Genomic DNA, 17,256 nt, shown 5'->3' with positions numbered 1-17,256 from the left:
ACACACACACACACCACGGGGGTTGATGATAAATGCCCATTGTAGCCTACCGGGAGAAGGAGGAGGAGGAGAAGAAGTAATGAATCTGCACTAGAAGAGAGAGGGAGAGAGCTAGAGGGAGAAAGGCAGAGTAGAAGAGAGAGTGAAAGAGAGGGAGAGAGGCAGATAGAGGGAGAGAGAGAGAGAGAGAGCAGCTGTGGAGGACCAGCGACTCTTACAGACACAACGGTGTTATTTTTCCATTTTCCAATTACAATCCACACACTGTGAATCGTTCTCTATACACCGTAACACACACAAAATAACACACACACACACACACACAGATGACGTTTCCCCTGGGACAGTTGGAGGCTTCCCCTCGATGATGATGTAAACAAATCAATGACAACAATAGACAAACAAAACAATGATAACAATAAACAAACACAACAATGACAACAATAAACAAACAAAAGTACATTACGTTCATTTAATGACAAACGAAATTCATTAAAAAAGTAAAAATGTGTTTATTTACTAGATTTTAATCTTGAAAGACAAAAGCCGTCCTTAAATAAAAATATAGATATTTAAAGAATATAATACAATGTTCTCGTATAGAACATGTAATTGTATACTCAACTTTTCAAAAAGCTAAATGTGTATTTTTGGAAGACCATATGATGACAGTTGGACCTCAGAGTGACTAAAATAAAAGAAGAACTTTATTTATTGAGCATGTCTCGTTTAATGATAAACAAATTACATTTCTATTAAAATTTATTGTATAGTAACATTATATCAATAACATATGTTTCAGTTGTTTTTCCTTGTAAGGAATTATGTTTTAAAAAATTATAAAACATGTATGTCCTTATAGCAGACAATCACCAATTCAAAGCAATAAATAAGGCACATTTAATCAAACACACATAAATAATAAAAAAATTCTTTTCATAATTTACTTTTCTGTTTTGCAAGTTAAAGAAAAAACACAACAAAACAACTTTAATGTGTTCAGAACATAAAAAGAAAAACAATACATGTGCAACTCAAACAGCTTGAAGGTTGTTTAAATATGTTTCTCTTAAATTAAGCTATAGGATAGCAGTTTCCTTTTGTTTCCAGTGTTTGTGCTAAACTAGGCTAATCCGGTACTGGATGATTAATAAAAGATCATTTAAAGAAAGCGTTTAATTGGTGAAATAGAAATAAGTAGTTTAGTTATCTAAAGCTAACGGACTAGTTTAGTTATCTAAACTTAACTGAGTAGTTTAGTTATCTAAAGCTAACTAAGTAGTGTAGTTGTATCGAGCTGCCTAAGTAGTTGAAGTAGAATGTAAACAGTGGCACAAGGGGTTAAGGGATAAATGACTAACTCATAAAGCATATACTTCTATACAACCAGAGGAGTCGCCCCCTGGTGGTCAGTAGAGAAAATGCAGCTATAACAAATGAAGCATAGATTTATATACAACCAGAAGAGTCTCTCCCTGTTGTTTAGTAGAGAAAATGCAGCTTTAACACTTGAAGAATAGACTTCTATACAACCAGAGGAATCACCCCCTGGTGGCTAGTAGAGAGAATGCAGCTTTAACACTTGAAGCATATACTTCTATACAACCAGAGGAGTTGTCCCCTGGTGGTCAAGAGAGAGAATGCAGCTTTAACACATGAAGTAGAGACTTCTATACAACCAGAGGAGTCTAGATGTAAAGATGTTTCAGAGGACCTCCCTGGATCCTCGTGAGTAGAACACATGTGGACGTGAGCTTTGAGAGTGTAAATGTATGAATGTGACACAAATATAATTCTTCATGACCCTCACACACACACACACACACACCAGTGGCGGCTGGTGAAATTTTTTTGGGGAGGGGGCGCAGTTGGGCGACGCGGTTTAAATAGCACTCAACAATGAGAAGAAAAGAGGTTTTGAGTAGAATATTGTAAAAAACAAAGCTTTATTTCAAGAAAACACCGTGCTCAACACTGTCCAATAACAACTATCAACACACTGTAACTTTGGGCATGAGAGGTTCAGAGCAGCTCTAAGGAACATTGGGTTGGGTTTCAGAGGTTTACAGGATAAAAGAGTTTCACCCTCACATGAAAGAGGTTCAGAGCAGAATAGAGTCAGAAAGAGATGCAGCACATGTTACATTGGGTGTTTGACAGAGTAGACCCACTACTGTAAAGAAAAGTAGCCTCCTCTCTTTAAAGTTGGCAAACTTCTCAATAACTCTCTGGTTAAAGTCAATCATGTCTGTAACCAGCCTGTTTCCATTATTCTGGAGGGAATGTGTCTGTTTTTCAGAACTTCTTCGTTGTGTTTTCGATGCCAGTTCGGTCTCCTTCTGCTGCTCTGCTCTGCAAACAGGGTTAGCTTCATGCTGTTAGCGAGTTAGCTCCATGCTCTTAGCTAGATAACTGCGGCAAGATTCGTGCTTCTTACACTTGTCTGCAGCTCTTTAGATCCCTCACCCCGTTGTCGTCCAGAGAGTTTCAGTCCCAGGACTTTGGAACAACAGACAGGGGAAACTAAACAGCGCATTACTCACTGAGCCTCCAGCTAACAGCTCCGTTAGCAACCTGCTCGCGTAGCTCCGTGGAGCTCTCTGGCTGAGGGAACGATACCGGTCTCTGATTGGCCGAATAGTCCAGTCACGTGAAATAAGAAACAATGTCATTGGCCAGGGCGCACATTGTTGCGCCCCAAGATTCACGTTTCATCCGCCAATGAGAAGCCGTCCTTGCCGAAACGACCGTGACATGTTTGCTCGCTGCCGCACACACACGTTGGGCCGGCGCCCCGAAAATGGGGAGGGGCTTCTCTCCGTGAGGATGAGTGGCGATATATTATTTATGTCACATTTAACTTAAGTGGTTGTTGACAGGCTTACGGTCTCCCACACACATTTAGCGCATCAACACGGTATATTTACTATTTAAATGATTTGGTATATAATGTTTTTTGACAGGATATATTATATTTTTTTCTTCTCCTTTTTTTTTTTCATCTCAAAATTTTAAGAGGGGCGGCGCCCTAGCGCCCTCTATGGACGCACCGCCACTGACACACACGCATGCGCACGCACACATACACACACACACACACACACACCAGGGCCGGTGGGCTTGTGTTGTGTTCCTGCAGTTGGCACGACTGTGGGAAGACCCCCCACCAGGCCTCTGTGAGCCCCGCTACGCCCGACCCTGGTGCAATGTGGGGTGGGGGTCGGGGGGTGTGATGGTGGGAGGAAGGTTGGAGGTCCCATTCCTGAATACATTTTAGGGTCCAGGTGTCCGGCCCCAGTGCTGACCTCTGACCTCCTGCAGAGAGAAGTTATTGAAAGGCGTCGGTGAAGCTCGCTGACCAGCGAGGAAGAGGGCTGGGAAAGAGCCCTGATGGAGGGTTAGGGTGTGGGGGTGTGTGGGGGGGGATTAGGAGTGTGAAGGAGTCTCCTTTGAGTCCCCCCCCCGTCCCCCCCTTCCTGTCCACAAGTGTGTCCCTGCAGCCTTTGTGACTCGGCAGAAGGCCAGAAGGCCTGAACACAATGTTCAACCTTTTGTTTCTTTCTTCTGCAGCGCAATCTAGATCCTTTGTAGTCAGGGATAAATGCTCTTTTCTGGTCTCACACACACACACACACACACATGGAGAAGCATACACACACACACACAAACACACAGACACACACACACGGAGAAACACAAACACACACACGCACATACAAACACAGACACACACAGACACACGCACATACAAACACAGACACACACGGACAGACACACACACACACACGCACATACAAACACACACACACAGACAGACACACACACACGCACATACAAACAGACACACACACACGCACATACAAACACAGACACACACGGACAGACACACACACACGCACATACAAACACAGACACACACGGACAGACACACACACACACACATACAAACAGACACACACGGAGACACACACACTCCTAAACACACACATATACACAGACATACGCACACACACACACACATACACGCACACATTCCACCTTTTGACTGGATGCAACTCATTAAAGTCCCTCATTGATGAAGAGTAATTAGTGTGATAATCAGGAGAAGAGCAGGGGGGACAAGAGGAACAGAGCAGTGAGGTGAACCGTGTGGTCGGTGCCACTTTCTGATACAAAAGGAGGAGAAATTGAGCTTGAAGAAAAAGAGCTTTTTGTTGTTCTTGTTTTCTTTCTTCCTGTGACATCACCCGGGAGTTAGTTCAGAGATGAGACTCTGATGTTCCTCATAAACCCTCCTGGGCCTCTGGGGGCAGCTGAAGCACCCGGGAGCCAATCAGACGCTCCGATTCCTTCTGAAGTTGCACCAATCAGGAGACACTATTTCCTGCATTTAAATCAATTGTTTAGGTCATTGTGCAAATAATAAATGATTAAATTGGCTTTTTAAATATAATTAGAATGTGGTCTCATCCGGCAAATAAACATTTTTAAAATTAATTTAAATAATCATGAACTCGGAAGTATTTCATCATCTTTATTAAAGCTGACTCATTTTAATGGTGAATTTAATAAAATATAAGAAATGGGAAACAAAACATTTACACTTTACATTTATTAATTCAGTCAGAATAAATGTATTGAAATGTACGTCGGCATCATCAGGAAACAGTTCAAAAATATCATCTGGTTAGATTTCCTCAATAGAGAAACGATCAATATTAATATCAATATCAACATCAATATAAATGTAAATATCAATATCCCCCAATGATCAATATCACAGCCGCTTCACTGAAAGACATAAATAATATGAATAACTGCCGATCCATCATTGTGATCGGCAGAGGATCGATAGTCTCTGAAGGGTCACGTCTTCTTCCCGGCGCCCCCTGCTGGTGAGGAGGGGGGGTGGGGTTCCTCCTGGGAGAGCTGGGCCAGCAGCAGGTCTACGCTCTGGACCAGAACCGAGTCCAGAACCTTCTTCTCGGAGGAGGAGAAGTGGCCCAGAACGTGAGCCTGAACGGGGGCTCCGGGGCCCGGGCGGCCGATCCCGACCCGGAGCCGGGGCATCACCTGATAAAGGTAATAACTTATTAATAAAGGGTAATTACATTACATTTCATTTAGCTGACGCTTTTATCCAAAGCGACTTACAATCCTGTTGCATTCATACACCGTAGACGCAGCTACAGGGAGACATTCAGGGTTAAGTGTCTTGCTCAAGGACACTTTGACTATGGCAGGGGTTGGAGGTTCAATCACCCGCCCTAGTCAATGTGTCCAACCCCCTGATTGAAAGACGGACCTGCTACCCACTGACCGATAGACATCCTGCAATAATAACTATTAATAATAAAGTGTATTAACTATTATTAATAAAGGGTCATAACTATTATAAATAAAGGTTAATAACTATTATTAATAAAGGGTAATAATAACTATTATTAATATAGGATAATAATAATTATTGATAATAAAGTGTAATAACTATTAATAATAAAGTGTAACAACTATAAATAATAAAGTGTAATATAACTAGGTCTGTCAGCGTTAATCTATGCGATTAATGTGGCCGCGATTAACGCACTAAAATATTTTAGCGCAATTAAGGCAACTTTGTTTACTTCCGGTGTTCGTTGAAGTTTTTGCACTCCCCTGAGTGTCAAACAGCGGCAGTACGGTTTGACACTGTTTCCGTTTTTAAAACAATTATTTCTCCGCGAAAATACGGAGCAGAAATCAGTTTAAACTCCTGGATGAATCAGTCGGGTTTCCTCCTCCGCTCTGCTGCTCCGATTAACGGGGGGGGGGGGGGGGGGGGGGGAACTCGTCACACGAAACCTTCACCATGATTTGTCAATCTGTTTGTCTGTCACCATTTTGCGAAAAAAACAACCAATGAACACTCAGTAAATCACAAAGGACCTCCCACCTCACAGGTAAGGCTCATTAGCAACCTGTCAGTCAGAGAAGACAGAGAACACGGCGCGAGGACAAATGTGCCTCATTGAATAGAGCTGAGATTGTTCTAGAATGTTTGATGTATAACACATGAATATGTCATATGCAAAAGCCTTTAAAAGGTGAATTTACATTTTTTTGTAAAATGGAGAACATGAGCCCAGCCTCCAGAGGGTTAACGTGACATATTTGAATGTCAGTCAGTTATCAAGGCCACTGGTTCTGCTGTTGTTCATTGTTAAAGGTGACAGGACCAATGGGGTCTCAATATACTTCTTTTTTTTAACTAATCTGATGTTCCACTGAAGAAACAATTTATCATCCACGATATTAAATACCTCGCTGCACTTTATAGGTAGGAGCCTCTTTGAAAACACAGCTCTGTGTGAAGTTTTGTCTTTAAAAAGAAAAAAAAGAAAAACAACCTTTTAATCGCGATTAATGAATTTCAAAATGTGCGATTAATTAGTTAATTTTTTTTAATCGATTGACAGCCCTAGTAATAACGTGTAATACTAACTCTTATTAATAAAGTGTAATAACTCTTATAACATGCAATACAAACTATTAATAAAGGTAATAATAACTTAGTAACAAAGTGCAATAAGTGTTATTAATAAAGGGTTATAATACCTCTTATAAATAAAGGGTAATAATAACTCTTATTAATAAATGTAAAGTGTGTCACTCACATCCGTCTGAAGGCAGTCGACACAGGAGCGGACTCCATTGTGACCTCTGTGAAGAAGAGGTCAAAGGTCAATGAATCAAATCGTCGTTTTGTCTGTAAAATGTAAGAAAATGTCGAAAAATTCCACGATTGGTCCACAACTCAAAAAGTTATTCGGTTTTCTTTCACAGAAGAGTAAAGAACCCATACAATATTCAAAAGGGAAACAGGAAATGGGAAACAGAAAACAGAAAACGGGAAAAAGAAAACAGGAAACAGAACACAGGTAACGGAAAATGTGAAACGGGAAACATTCAAATGGGAAACAGAAAACAGAAAACATTCAAACAAGAAACAGAAAATGGGAAACAGGAAACAGAAAACATTCAAACGGGAAACAGAAAACGGGAAAAAGAATATAGAAAACAGAAAACAGGAAACAGAAAATGGGAAAAAGGAGACAGAAAACAGGAAACAGGGAACCCACCTGGCGCTGCCTCCGTGCTTCAGCACCACTTTGCCCAGGGGCTTGTCTAGCTCGTCGTGGACCAGCAGGATATCTTCGGGCTTGATGCCAAATTTACCGGCTGGAGAAACAACGAACGCACGTTTTAGATCACAAGACAACGATACCGATGTTTATCATCCATAATACACATATGATGAGGGTGAAAACAGACAGATATTAAATTGACAGATTAGGTTTAATAAAATGACTAATTGTGTCTAATCGGTTGCCGATTCATTTTCTAAATTGCAAAAACGAAAATTTTCAGAGGAAAAGCAGGAATAAGTCAAAATAAACTCACGAACTCACCGGCTTTGGCCACCGACACGCCGTTGACATTCATGAGCAGCCGGGGGCGGAGCAACACCACGTGTGTCCGCTGCATCTCCGACACGATGACCTCGCCGGACACTTGCTTGTCGCCGCGCCAACGGTCGCCCACGCCGAGGCGGGCGGCAAGCGCGGCGAGCACCGCCATACCGACGCTGTGCCGGGTACCCTCCATCCCCGGGTTCCCCAGCCCCACCACCTGGAACACACAAAGACATATATACAGGACTGTCTCAGAAAATTAGAATATTGTGATAAAGTTCTTTATTTTCTGTAATGCAATTAAAAAATTATTAAATATTAAAAGAATAAAAGGCTTGCAATATTTCAGTTGATTTGAAATGAATCCAGAATGCATGACATTTTTGTTTTTTTAATTGCATTACAGAAAATAAAGAACTTTATCACAAAATTCTAATTTTCTGAGACAGTCCTGTATATATATATACACAAGTAAATACATATTTATATATACATATATAAATAACTATACATATATACAGCATATAAATATACAACTAAATATATATATATATTAATATATGATTATAAAAATACATATATAAATATACAGTATATGAATACATATGTATGTATACTGTTAACACAAAGAATATTACACACATATATATTATATATAAATAACTCTATATGCTTTTGTGCTGAGGTGTTTTTTCTGCTCCCACACTGTACCCCTCTAGGGGCATATTCTGGGGGTTGTTTTTTATTTTCTCCTCTCTTCCCTCGTGTTATGCTGTAATCTTCATGGATCTGCCTGTAATTTCCCGCTTGCGGGATCAATAAAGTATACATCTATCTATACATCTACATCTATCTATATACAATATAAATGTACAAATATATATGTATGTAATATATAATATACATATGAATAAAATAACTATGTATATATACATATATATTATATGTATATATATGTATATTTATAGTTATTTTATTCATATGTATATACATATAAAGACACTCCACTAACTCTTAATTCGAATTAAATGTATTCCGAATTTAAAAGTAATAGAGGATCCGGAACATATATTCAAATGTATATTATGGGATGGATAGACTACCCAAAAAAACTCTAACCCGACATGTTTTTTAATGGTGTTTAGTGTGATTAACATTTGATAAAGTAGATCTAAAAAAGGCCCACAATACCCACAATGCACAGCACACTCAGGGGTCACACTCACCAGCTTCCGCCGGCCCTCCGTGTGTATCTGGGTCTCGATGGCCGCCGCCGGACCCCACGGGGCGCTCAGCAGGACCCGGCTCACGAGTCTCGTGAGAAGTCGCCGCATAGCAACGAAGTTCAACAGCTTCCGGAAATAATATGTCAAATAACGACGAAAACTACTCGAGACGGAGACTCGCGAGGACTTCCGGCCCATACAGAGAGAAGTTTCTTTGAGTCAGATGTAAAGCGTTTCCCCTCGCGAGGACACGACATTAAACCGGAAGTGGATTCACGTGTAGCTCCACTCGCCTGTGTTCATGTCGGAAACGGACACACACACACACACACACACACACACACACACACACACACACTATCAACACACCCGGTGAGGGTTGTGTTACGGTATAAGCGACTCTAACGTGGTCACGTGATCCTCTCATACAGTCAACGACCCACAAAGACAACCAGGGTCCGGGTTATTTCCTCCTCCTGTTGGACTACAGCACCTCCTATGGGTGGGCACTGGCAACTGCACTATATTATTATTATCATTATTATAAGAATGACTGATTATTACCATTCATTATTACAATAATGGTAAATATCACAATTTATAATAATGGTAATATTTATAAATATTACTATTATTATAATAATTATAAATAATATTTAATAATTTGTATTATCATTATAATTATAGTTTTTATGTCATCAGATCATTACTTTTAAGGGGCAATTACCCTTTTTTTGGTTGCATGCCTTTAACTGAGATATTTTAGTACAAAGAAACACCTTGAAATTCATGTTTGTATGATATTTAAAAAACATGTTTTGTTTAATGATGCCCTGTAATATGTTCTCATTGATATTAATTCTTCAAGGGATTAAAAAAGTAAGTATTAAAATAAACAAATAATCAAGTAACTGTCCTATAAATAAATAAAACGCCTTTAAAGTCATGATTGGATTGTATTGATAAAAATAACGTTTTATTTAATGATGCCCTGTTATATATTACTTCTAATATTAATACTTCCAGGCATTTAAAAAAATAAGTATTAAAATAAATAAATAATTAGAAAATTAGTTTTACATAATTGTTTAAAAAAATACAAAGAAACAACTTTAAATTCATGATTGTATTTTATTTTGTAAAACAAGACTTTCATTAAACCGTTTAAGTCCAGCAGACTGGTCCTCAGCCTTGAGCCGACGGACAGGGCACGGCGTCCGCCACCGGCCGGCACCTCTCCACCACGGTGTTGATCTCGCCCACGCTCATGCCGTCGTACACGCCCGTGATGAACGTCCAGCGTGTGTCTCCGTCGCGGTTGGTCCGGCTCAGCCGGCCGGTGAACGGAATGTCTGCAGTCATCTTCCTGCCGTCCATCCTCACGGCGCACGAGTGGTTGGGCGGCACCAGCAGCTTCACGGAGACGGCATGACCCACGGACTCCGTCACGCTGGTGCCCTCGGAGAAGGTCACCGTCTGCTCCTTGGTGAAGTCCACGTCGCCCGGGCTGAGTATCGGCACCTTGGCCTTCATGGTGGACACGGTGCCGTTGCGGGTCACCCGGCCGATGTCCCAGGTCTTCTCCACCGAGCTGGTCTTCTCCAGCCTCACCGTCTTCTGCACGTCTCGGCACTCCAGGTTGGTGACCTTGGCGAGCTGCAAGGCCTCGGGGGGGTGGTGGAAGAGCTCCATCTGGTCCACGCCGTACTCCACGTGGGACACGTGCTGGCTGTAGCCGTCGCGGCTGACGGCCAGGACCTGGTAGCTCTTGTACCAGTACTCATCGCCCTCCCAGGGCAGGAAGAAGGCCTTGTGTTGGACCACCACTTTGCCGAGGCCGTACTTGTTCTTGCCCACGAAGATGTCGGCGTCGGGGCAGGTTTTGACGGCGTAGCTCGGCACCGACCCGTACGAACCCTCGACCCACTCCAGGAACTCAAATTGGTCCACGTTGATCAGCATCTCGAACTCAGAGGACGCGTACTCTTTGTCGGCGTACGGGTAGCGGCAGAAGTCGCCGCCTTCTTGGCCCGGCGAGTAGAAGCCGGCCTCGCAGTTGACCTTGCACACGTAGTCCGTGCGTCCGGCGTAGCCGTTGAAGACGGCGACGGCGCCGCTCGGGAGGCGGCCGCCCCACGTCGCCCACCGGAGGTTGGCGTGCTCGGCGAACACGGGGGAGGAGGACGGCGAGGTTCGGACCTCTCTGATGTCAGGAGGTCGGACGGCTTCCCGGGAAGGGACGACGTCTTCCAGCGCAGGGTTCAACGCTGGAGAGACGGAAGATGAAACGGTTTGGTATCAAAGTTATTGACCAGAACTACAGAAATAGTTCTAAATAAAAGCACAATCTCGTCTTAGTCGAAGGCCGTAGACCAACGATGGTCTTTCTTTTTGTTCCCACGTTGATTTATTGGTAACGAAACTATTGTACTTAAATAGTTATTTGAATCCAAGACGAAAGGCTTTTATTTTGAAAGAGTACGACTGTTGAAGCCTTCCAGATGTGACCCACCGGCCTGCAACTGGGCGACGTCGAGCAGCATCACCATGACGACGGTGACACGCCAGATCATCTGATGACACAAAGAATTAAAGGTTACATTGTTATTAAACATGATGTTTAGTGTATTTAATGTTATTGTTATAAAACATGATGTTTTATTGTATTAAATGTTACATTGTTATTAATTATGTTGTTTAGTGTATTAAGTGTTACATTGTTATTAAACATGATGTTTAGTGTATTAAATGTTACATTGTTATTAATGATGTTGTTTAGTGTATTAAGTGTTACATTGTTATTAATTATGTTGTTTAGTGTATTAAGTGTTACATTGTTATTAATGATGTTGTTTAGTGTATTAAGTGTTACATTGTTATTAAACATGATGTTTAGTGTATTAAATGTTACATTGTTATTAATGATGTTGTTTAGTGTATTTAAGTGTTAAATTGTTATTAATTATGTTATTTAGTGTATTAAGTGTTACATTGTTATAAATTATGTTGTTTTGTGTTTTAAGTGTTACATTGTTATTAAACATGATGTTTAGTGTATTCAGTGTTACATTGTTACATATCTCATTCATTTCCGTTTTGAAAATGAATTTAAAAAGACAAAAATCAGTTCACATTGTTCTTAGCTTTCTAAGTAAATCAGCAATTATCACAATTGAGTCACGTCAGTGTTTACCTTTTTGTTGTTGTTTACGGGCAGAGCGACAGGCCTGATGAATGAAGCGGAAACGTTTAATTAGTGCATCGTTGTTGTTCAAATGTAATGTTGCTTGTTTACGTGACCTCTGGAGCTGATGGACTTACAGAAAGCAGATGATAAAGCTGCAGTTGCTCCTGGTGGCCTGCAGGGGTGAGTAAAGGTTAGACAAACGTCATGCTCCTTTAAAAAGGTATACCTGTTTTTTGTAGATATTAAAGACTGTAAAAACCTTTCTATTCATGTTTTTAATGACTGCTCTTTTATAAAATATGTTTTATGTCAAACAATCCGTATTCATCCAATATTTAACACATTATTATTAAACTTTTAATCTCACTTACCAACATGCAAAAAGTACAAAGTATGAAGTTAAATATTCATTTGGTGTATTTTCTTTCCTTAACATGATGACATTGCATCATTATTTTTTAAGTAGACATGCAGGATCATTTTTCCGTGATACGATAAAAACACAAAGATTAAATATTATAAATATATATTAAATGTTTTTAAAATACGTGACAAATGGAATCGCTTCACATAAATGAAATACAATATATATAATTTAGGCAATTAATATTTTATGATTAACTGGATTCCCATTCATGTATTATTACTTTAATTAATAATTACAAAATTAACAACATTTAACCATATTAGATGAGTGTATTGTTGCATTTACCTCGTCAGCCTCCTCCTGCAGTGACGCCGCCCGATGCCGACGCCGGCTTCTTAAACTGCTTCAGACTTATTGCCCCAATAAACCGGCTCGGCTCACAGCAGAACATCATAATTACATAAAGTATCTTACAGGACGTGTTTGGGGTTTGATGCCTTGCTCGAGGACAGAGGAAACCCAGATGGTGACCTTCATGACCCTAAATGTCTCCTAATGGATTAACAGAGTGTGTTTGGATATTTGTCTTATTCATACTTTATATTTGTCTTATTCATACTTTATAATTATCTTATTCATACTTTATATTTGTCTTATTCATACTTTATATTTGTCTTATTGAGACTTTATAATTGTCTTCATAATTTATAATTGTCTTTTTCATACTTTATAATTGTCTTATTCATACTTTATATTTTTCTTATTCAAACTTTATATTTGTCTTATTCATACTTTATATTTGTCTTATTCAAACTTTGTAGACTCCTGACTTCGTCCTCGGCTGGGAAACACAGTAAAGAACCCATTCATGCCGATCAGATAGCAGGATTCTTTATTGATCCCCCCCCCCTCTCCCCCCCCCTGTGAATGCCCTCTTTGATTTGGTTAGGAGTGCCCCATAAATACATTCCCTTGGCTGTAACGTCTCGTATCTGGAGTCCAAAGTGCTGCAGCGCTTCTTTTTGTCCATTGATAGCGAGATACTGCACGCTTTAGATAAGCCGGAACACGGCGGTCCGATCCCCGTGATACTGGGTCATTGATTAATAAAAGGTCCCCGTTACGTAACGGCGATTGGCATCATGGAGAGGTCGCGACCTTGAGACAGAGAGTTATTATCAGCTCTTCTCGGTCTGAATGAGGACTCCTTAACCTTCTTCGGCCTTCAGCTGCTGCAGCCGGAGCCGAACTATTCACGTGTTGTTTGTGCATTTATATAAATATCTATACATTATATTGTGAACACAACACGTCTCTCATTAGGGAAGAGTTAGAATAGTTACTGTATTCAATGTCAATGCTGAATGTTGAACGGCTTCCATCAAGTTGCTGCTGCAGCATTTTGTCCAACAGGAAGTGAACGACAAGTCAATATACAGGACTGTCTCAGAAAATTAGAATATTGTGATAAAGTTCTTTATTTTCTGTAATGCAATTAAAAAAACAAAAATGTCATGCATTCTGGATTCATTACAAATCAACTGAAATATTGCAAGCCTTTTATTCTTTTAATATTTAATAATTTTTTAATTGCATTACAGAAAATAAAGAACTTTATCACAATATTCTAATTTTCTGAGACAGTCCTGTATATATATATATATATATATAGAGAGAGAGAGAGCGAGAGATAGAGAGTCATTATGATTTAACGTCAGAAGAACATCAAGCAGAATGTACAAGGAATTGTATAAATATGCATTAAAAAGCCTTAAAGTAAAAGGGTAAAAATCAGCAATGACAACTTGAAATACTGTGAAATCATCCAATTATTTTCATTATTTATTCACATTGCATTTCTTTTATTATTTTTTCACGTTGCATTTATTTGATTATTTATTCACATTGCATTGTTATTATTATTTATTCACATTGCATTTTTTTAAATCCACATTGCATTTCTATTATTATTTATTCACATTGTATCTTTTTTATTATTTATTTATATTACGTTTATTTTGTATCATGAGTTTATTTTCTTTCCATCTTTATTACATTTTTTTATTTTATTTTATTTTTCATGCAACTGCATTTGTAAACAGTATCTTTTGTGCAAATTACTTAAAACTCCACGTCTGTTTAAATGCCATTTATTGTGCTTTTTTATATTTTAAGTGTTCTTTAAAATTGGTTAATATGTTAAGTAATACAAATAATAGTAATATCATTATCACAAACTAATTGAATTTAAAGTGAAAGTCCAGCACTCAAATAAAGTTAAATTACACTAAAAATGCTGCACAAATTCATTATTTTATCTATTATTTCAGAATAGATAAAATATATAATATATTATTATAATATATTATAATATATATAATATTATAACAGTATATTATATTATATATATTATTATAATATATTATTATAATATATAATATGATATTAATAAATAATAATATATTATATATATAAGTAAAAATGTACCTGCTTTGATGTTTGTGTACAATGACGACATATGAATTTTAATTGGGAAGGGAATTGAAATGAAAAAAAAGATAAAGTGGCATATGATTTTATTATTGTTTAAATGTATTTTCAACATGTTAAGTTTTATTAACCAAAATATATGTTACATTTAAATCCAACATGTGGCATTATTATCTTTTTATTTGTATGCATCATTTCCCTCTGTTCCCCCATCAGTCCTTCAGGGGCACGGCAGGGCGTCCGGTACTGGTTCACAGCGGTCCACCACAGCTCGGATCTCTCCGATCTGGACTCCATCATATGTGCCCGAGATGGACGTCCACTGGGTCTCCCCGTTGCGGTAGGTCCGGCTGAGGCGAGCGGTGTAAGGGATGTCAGCTTTGATCTTGCGCCCCTCCATGCGGACCCTGCAGGAGTGGTTCGGCGGGATGCTGAGCTCCACGGACACGGCGTGGCTCAGCGACTCCACCACGGTGGTTCCCCTAGAGAACTGCAGCGTCTTCTCGCCGCTCAGCTCAATGCCCCCGGAGCCGACGAAGGGGATTTTCGCCGAGATGCTGCCGGCGATGCCCAGCATGGTGGCACGGCCGATGCTCCAGGTGGTCTCCAGCTCCGAGGTCTTCGAGATGGTGACCGTCTTAACCACCGTCTGGCAATCGTTGTTGGTGACCCCCGAGATGCGCATGGTCTCCGGAGGGTACTGGAAGATGGCGACTTGGTCGATGGCGTACTTGACGTCGGAGATGTGCTGGCTGTAGGCGTCCCTGTTGATGGTCAGGACCTGGTACTTCTTGTACCAGTACTCGTCGCCTTCCCAGGGCAGGAAGAAGGCTTCAAACTGAGCGACCACCTTCCCGAGGCCGTACTTGTTCTTCCCCACGTAGATGCCGACACCCGGGCAGGTCCTGACTGAATACCGGGGCACTGAACCGTAGGAACCTTCCTTCCACTCTAGGAACTCAAAGTTGTCCTTGTTGGCCATGATCTCGAACTCGGGGGCGTAGAACTCGGCATCCCCGTAGGGGTAGCGGCAGTAGGGGCCCAGGCTCGGGTTGTAGAAGCCGGCCTCGCAATTGTACTTGCAGACGTAGTCGGTGCGCTCGGTGTAGCCGTTGTAGATGGCGACGGCGCCGTCGGGCACGGAGCCGTTCCAGGTCAGCCACTCCAGGTTGACGTTCTCGCCGAAGACAAAGGAGGAAGGTCGATCCTGCTGGTCGAGGTCGGCCGGAGTCAGAGTATCCGACGCCCCTTTGTCGCCCGTCGGTTCAGGCACCCGACCCTCCAGCTCGGGGTTTAGTAAGGAAACTATGCAAAAGAGACAAACGGAGACTTTTAGGTCGGTAACGACACGGCGCTCTCCATCAAATATGGGGTCATGTGATTGGTTGAAAATGAGGGCGACATCTGATTGGCTACACGTAGGTCTATGTTGGGGAAAAAACGCATTTATGAATCGAGCCACAGCAGGGAGTCTCAAAAACCCACAAACAAACATGTAGCGATCCACAAACAAACAAATCTTAATTTATTTATGTGTACATTGGAATGTATTTGTGAATCATCTGTACACATTTGCAATTATTGAGACTGATCAGACCCCATAATCAAATGCTATTAAAATGGAAAACTCATAAGATGTATACCTTTTCTGTGCTGAGCGCTCTTCTTCACGATGTCCTGCAGACCGGCCGAGGCCAGACCCAGCAGGGCCGGAAGCAGCAACACTGACAGCTTCATCTGAGGATTAAAGAAATTACAAAATGCTTTCTTTACTCCATATGTCAAATCATTTCGGCTCAACGTGTCTTCCATTTTCACCCCGAGAAAGAATATTTCACAGATTTAATATACTTTTTTATTTATTCTTGTAATCATTAGTCCAATTTGCATTTCACCACAGATACTAATTTGTAATCGTTTAATATAGTATAGTAACAAATAATGAGAATATTTATGAAATAATAAATTATTATCGGATTAACCATCATTTTTCATTTTTTTATTATTAGATTGTCAAGTATTGTAAATATATTCCACATTCAAAAGACATTTTAATGAAACCCCAAGTCTTCACTTGACAGATCTTTACGAAACAAAATAAAAAATATAAAATGACGCAAGAACACAAATTTATTACTGGAGATTATTGCCAGTTTAATCATAATCCAGTCTGATTGACTGATGGTGAAAAGAGACTGAACAGCACTCACCCTTACAGTCGCTCTGAGTCCACACCGCCAGTCCCTCCAGCTTTATATGTGCTGGTTTATGCTTCCTGGTTTATGGCTGAACCATAAAGCCGACTGTGCACTTTTACTGCCTGACATTGACCGATTAACAGAAACAATCTTTATGTTCCCTAAAAACGACCTTTCATCTCTGTTTGTTTGTCTATATCTTTTTCTGCAAACATTTAGGCTCCCGTTTCATTTTGTGCATGGATTATATTTGTGGGCCAATGAGACATTTGAAAGATCTGAATCTGTGATTTCTATCAAAAGACAATTACTGTCCGAGTCTGTCCACCGTCAACTA

The 17,256-nt window shown here is 40.2% G+C and overlaps 3 protein-coding genes across 3 annotated transcripts; all 3 read right to left on the bottom strand.

The window, feature by feature from the left end:
* Nucleotides 1-4,519: 4,519 nt before the first annotated feature.
* ptrh1 (peptidyl-tRNA hydrolase 1 homolog) lies at nt 4,520-9,077 on the bottom strand. The gene is made up of 5 exons (XM_056418841.1): nt 8,678-9,077; nt 7,449-7,668; nt 7,119-7,218; nt 6,654-6,699; nt 4,520-5,073 (listed from the first exon to the last, which is right to left on the bottom strand). Exons 1-5 carry the CDS (start codon nt 8,873-8,875, stop codon nt 4,867-4,869), a joined length of 771 nt encoding a protein of 256 aa, XP_056274816.1. The 5' UTR covers nt 8,876-9,077; the 3' UTR covers nt 4,520-4,866.
* A 785-nt stretch (nt 9,078-9,862) lies between these two features.
* LOC130196070 (natterin-3-like) lies at nt 9,863-12,768 on the bottom strand. Its single transcript, XM_056417933.1, has 3 exons — nt 12,706-12,768; nt 11,190-11,250; nt 9,863-10,944 (listed from the first exon to the last, which is right to left on the bottom strand). The coding sequence occupies exons 1-3, from the start codon at nt 12,766-12,768 to the stop codon at nt 9,863-9,865; spliced, it is 1,206 nt and encodes a 401-aa protein (XP_056273908.1).
* Nucleotides 12,769-14,831: 2,063 nt separating this feature from the next.
* Nucleotides 14,832-16,458, bottom strand: LOC130196069 (natterin-3-like). The gene is made up of 2 exons (XM_056417932.1): nt 16,365-16,458; nt 14,832-16,026 (listed from the first exon to the last, which is right to left on the bottom strand). Exons 1-2 carry the CDS (start codon nt 16,456-16,458, stop codon nt 14,942-14,944), a joined length of 1,179 nt encoding a protein of 392 aa, XP_056273907.1. The 3' UTR covers nt 14,832-14,941.
* Nucleotides 16,459-17,256: the final 798 nt, after the last annotated feature.

This window comes from Pseudoliparis swirei, chromosome 7, assembly GCF_029220125.1.
Source record: "Pseudoliparis swirei isolate HS2019 ecotype Mariana Trench chromosome 7, NWPU_hadal_v1, whole genome shotgun sequence".
Classification (NCBI taxonomy): Eukaryota; Metazoa; Chordata; class Actinopteri; order Perciformes; family Liparidae; genus Pseudoliparis; species Pseudoliparis swirei.
This window is presented reverse-complemented; position numbering and strand designations above follow the sequence as displayed.

Excerpts from the sequence above, each read along its gene's own strand:
- ptrh1 (XM_056418841.1), bottom strand. The coding sequence starts at position 8,875 with ATGGGCCGGAAGTCCTCGCGAGTCTCCGTCTCGAGTAGTTTTCGTCGT. Across the intron at positions 7,669-8,677 it reads CGGAGGGCCGGCGGAAGCTG|GTGGTGGGGCTGGGGAACCC; the intron begins GTGAGTGTGACC and ends TGTGTGTTCCAG. Across the intron at positions 7,219-7,448 it reads CGTGTCGGTGGCCAAAGCCG|CCGGTAAATTTGGCATCAAG; the intron begins GTGAGTTCGTGA and ends TTGTTTCTCCAG.
- LOC130196070 (XM_056417933.1), bottom strand. The coding sequence starts at position 12,768 with ATGAAGGTCACCATCTGGGTTTCCTCTGTCCTCGAGCAAGGCATCAAA. Across the intron at positions 11,251-12,705 it reads TCAAACCCCAAACACGTCCT|ATGATCTGGCGTGTCACCGT; the intron begins GTAAGATACTTT and ends TTGTGTCATCAG. Across the intron at positions 10,945-11,189 it reads CGTCGCCCAGTTGCAGGCCG|CGTTGAACCCTGCGCTGGAA; the intron begins GTGGGTCACATC and ends CCGTCTCTCCAG.
- LOC130196069 (XM_056417932.1), bottom strand. The coding sequence starts at position 16,458 with ATGAAGCTGTCAGTGTTGCTGCTTCCGGCCCTGCTGGGTCTGGCCTCG. Across the intron at positions 16,027-16,364 it reads GAGCGCTCAGCACAGAAAAG|TTTCCTTACTAAACCCCGAG; the intron begins GTATACATCTTA and ends TCTTTTGCATAG.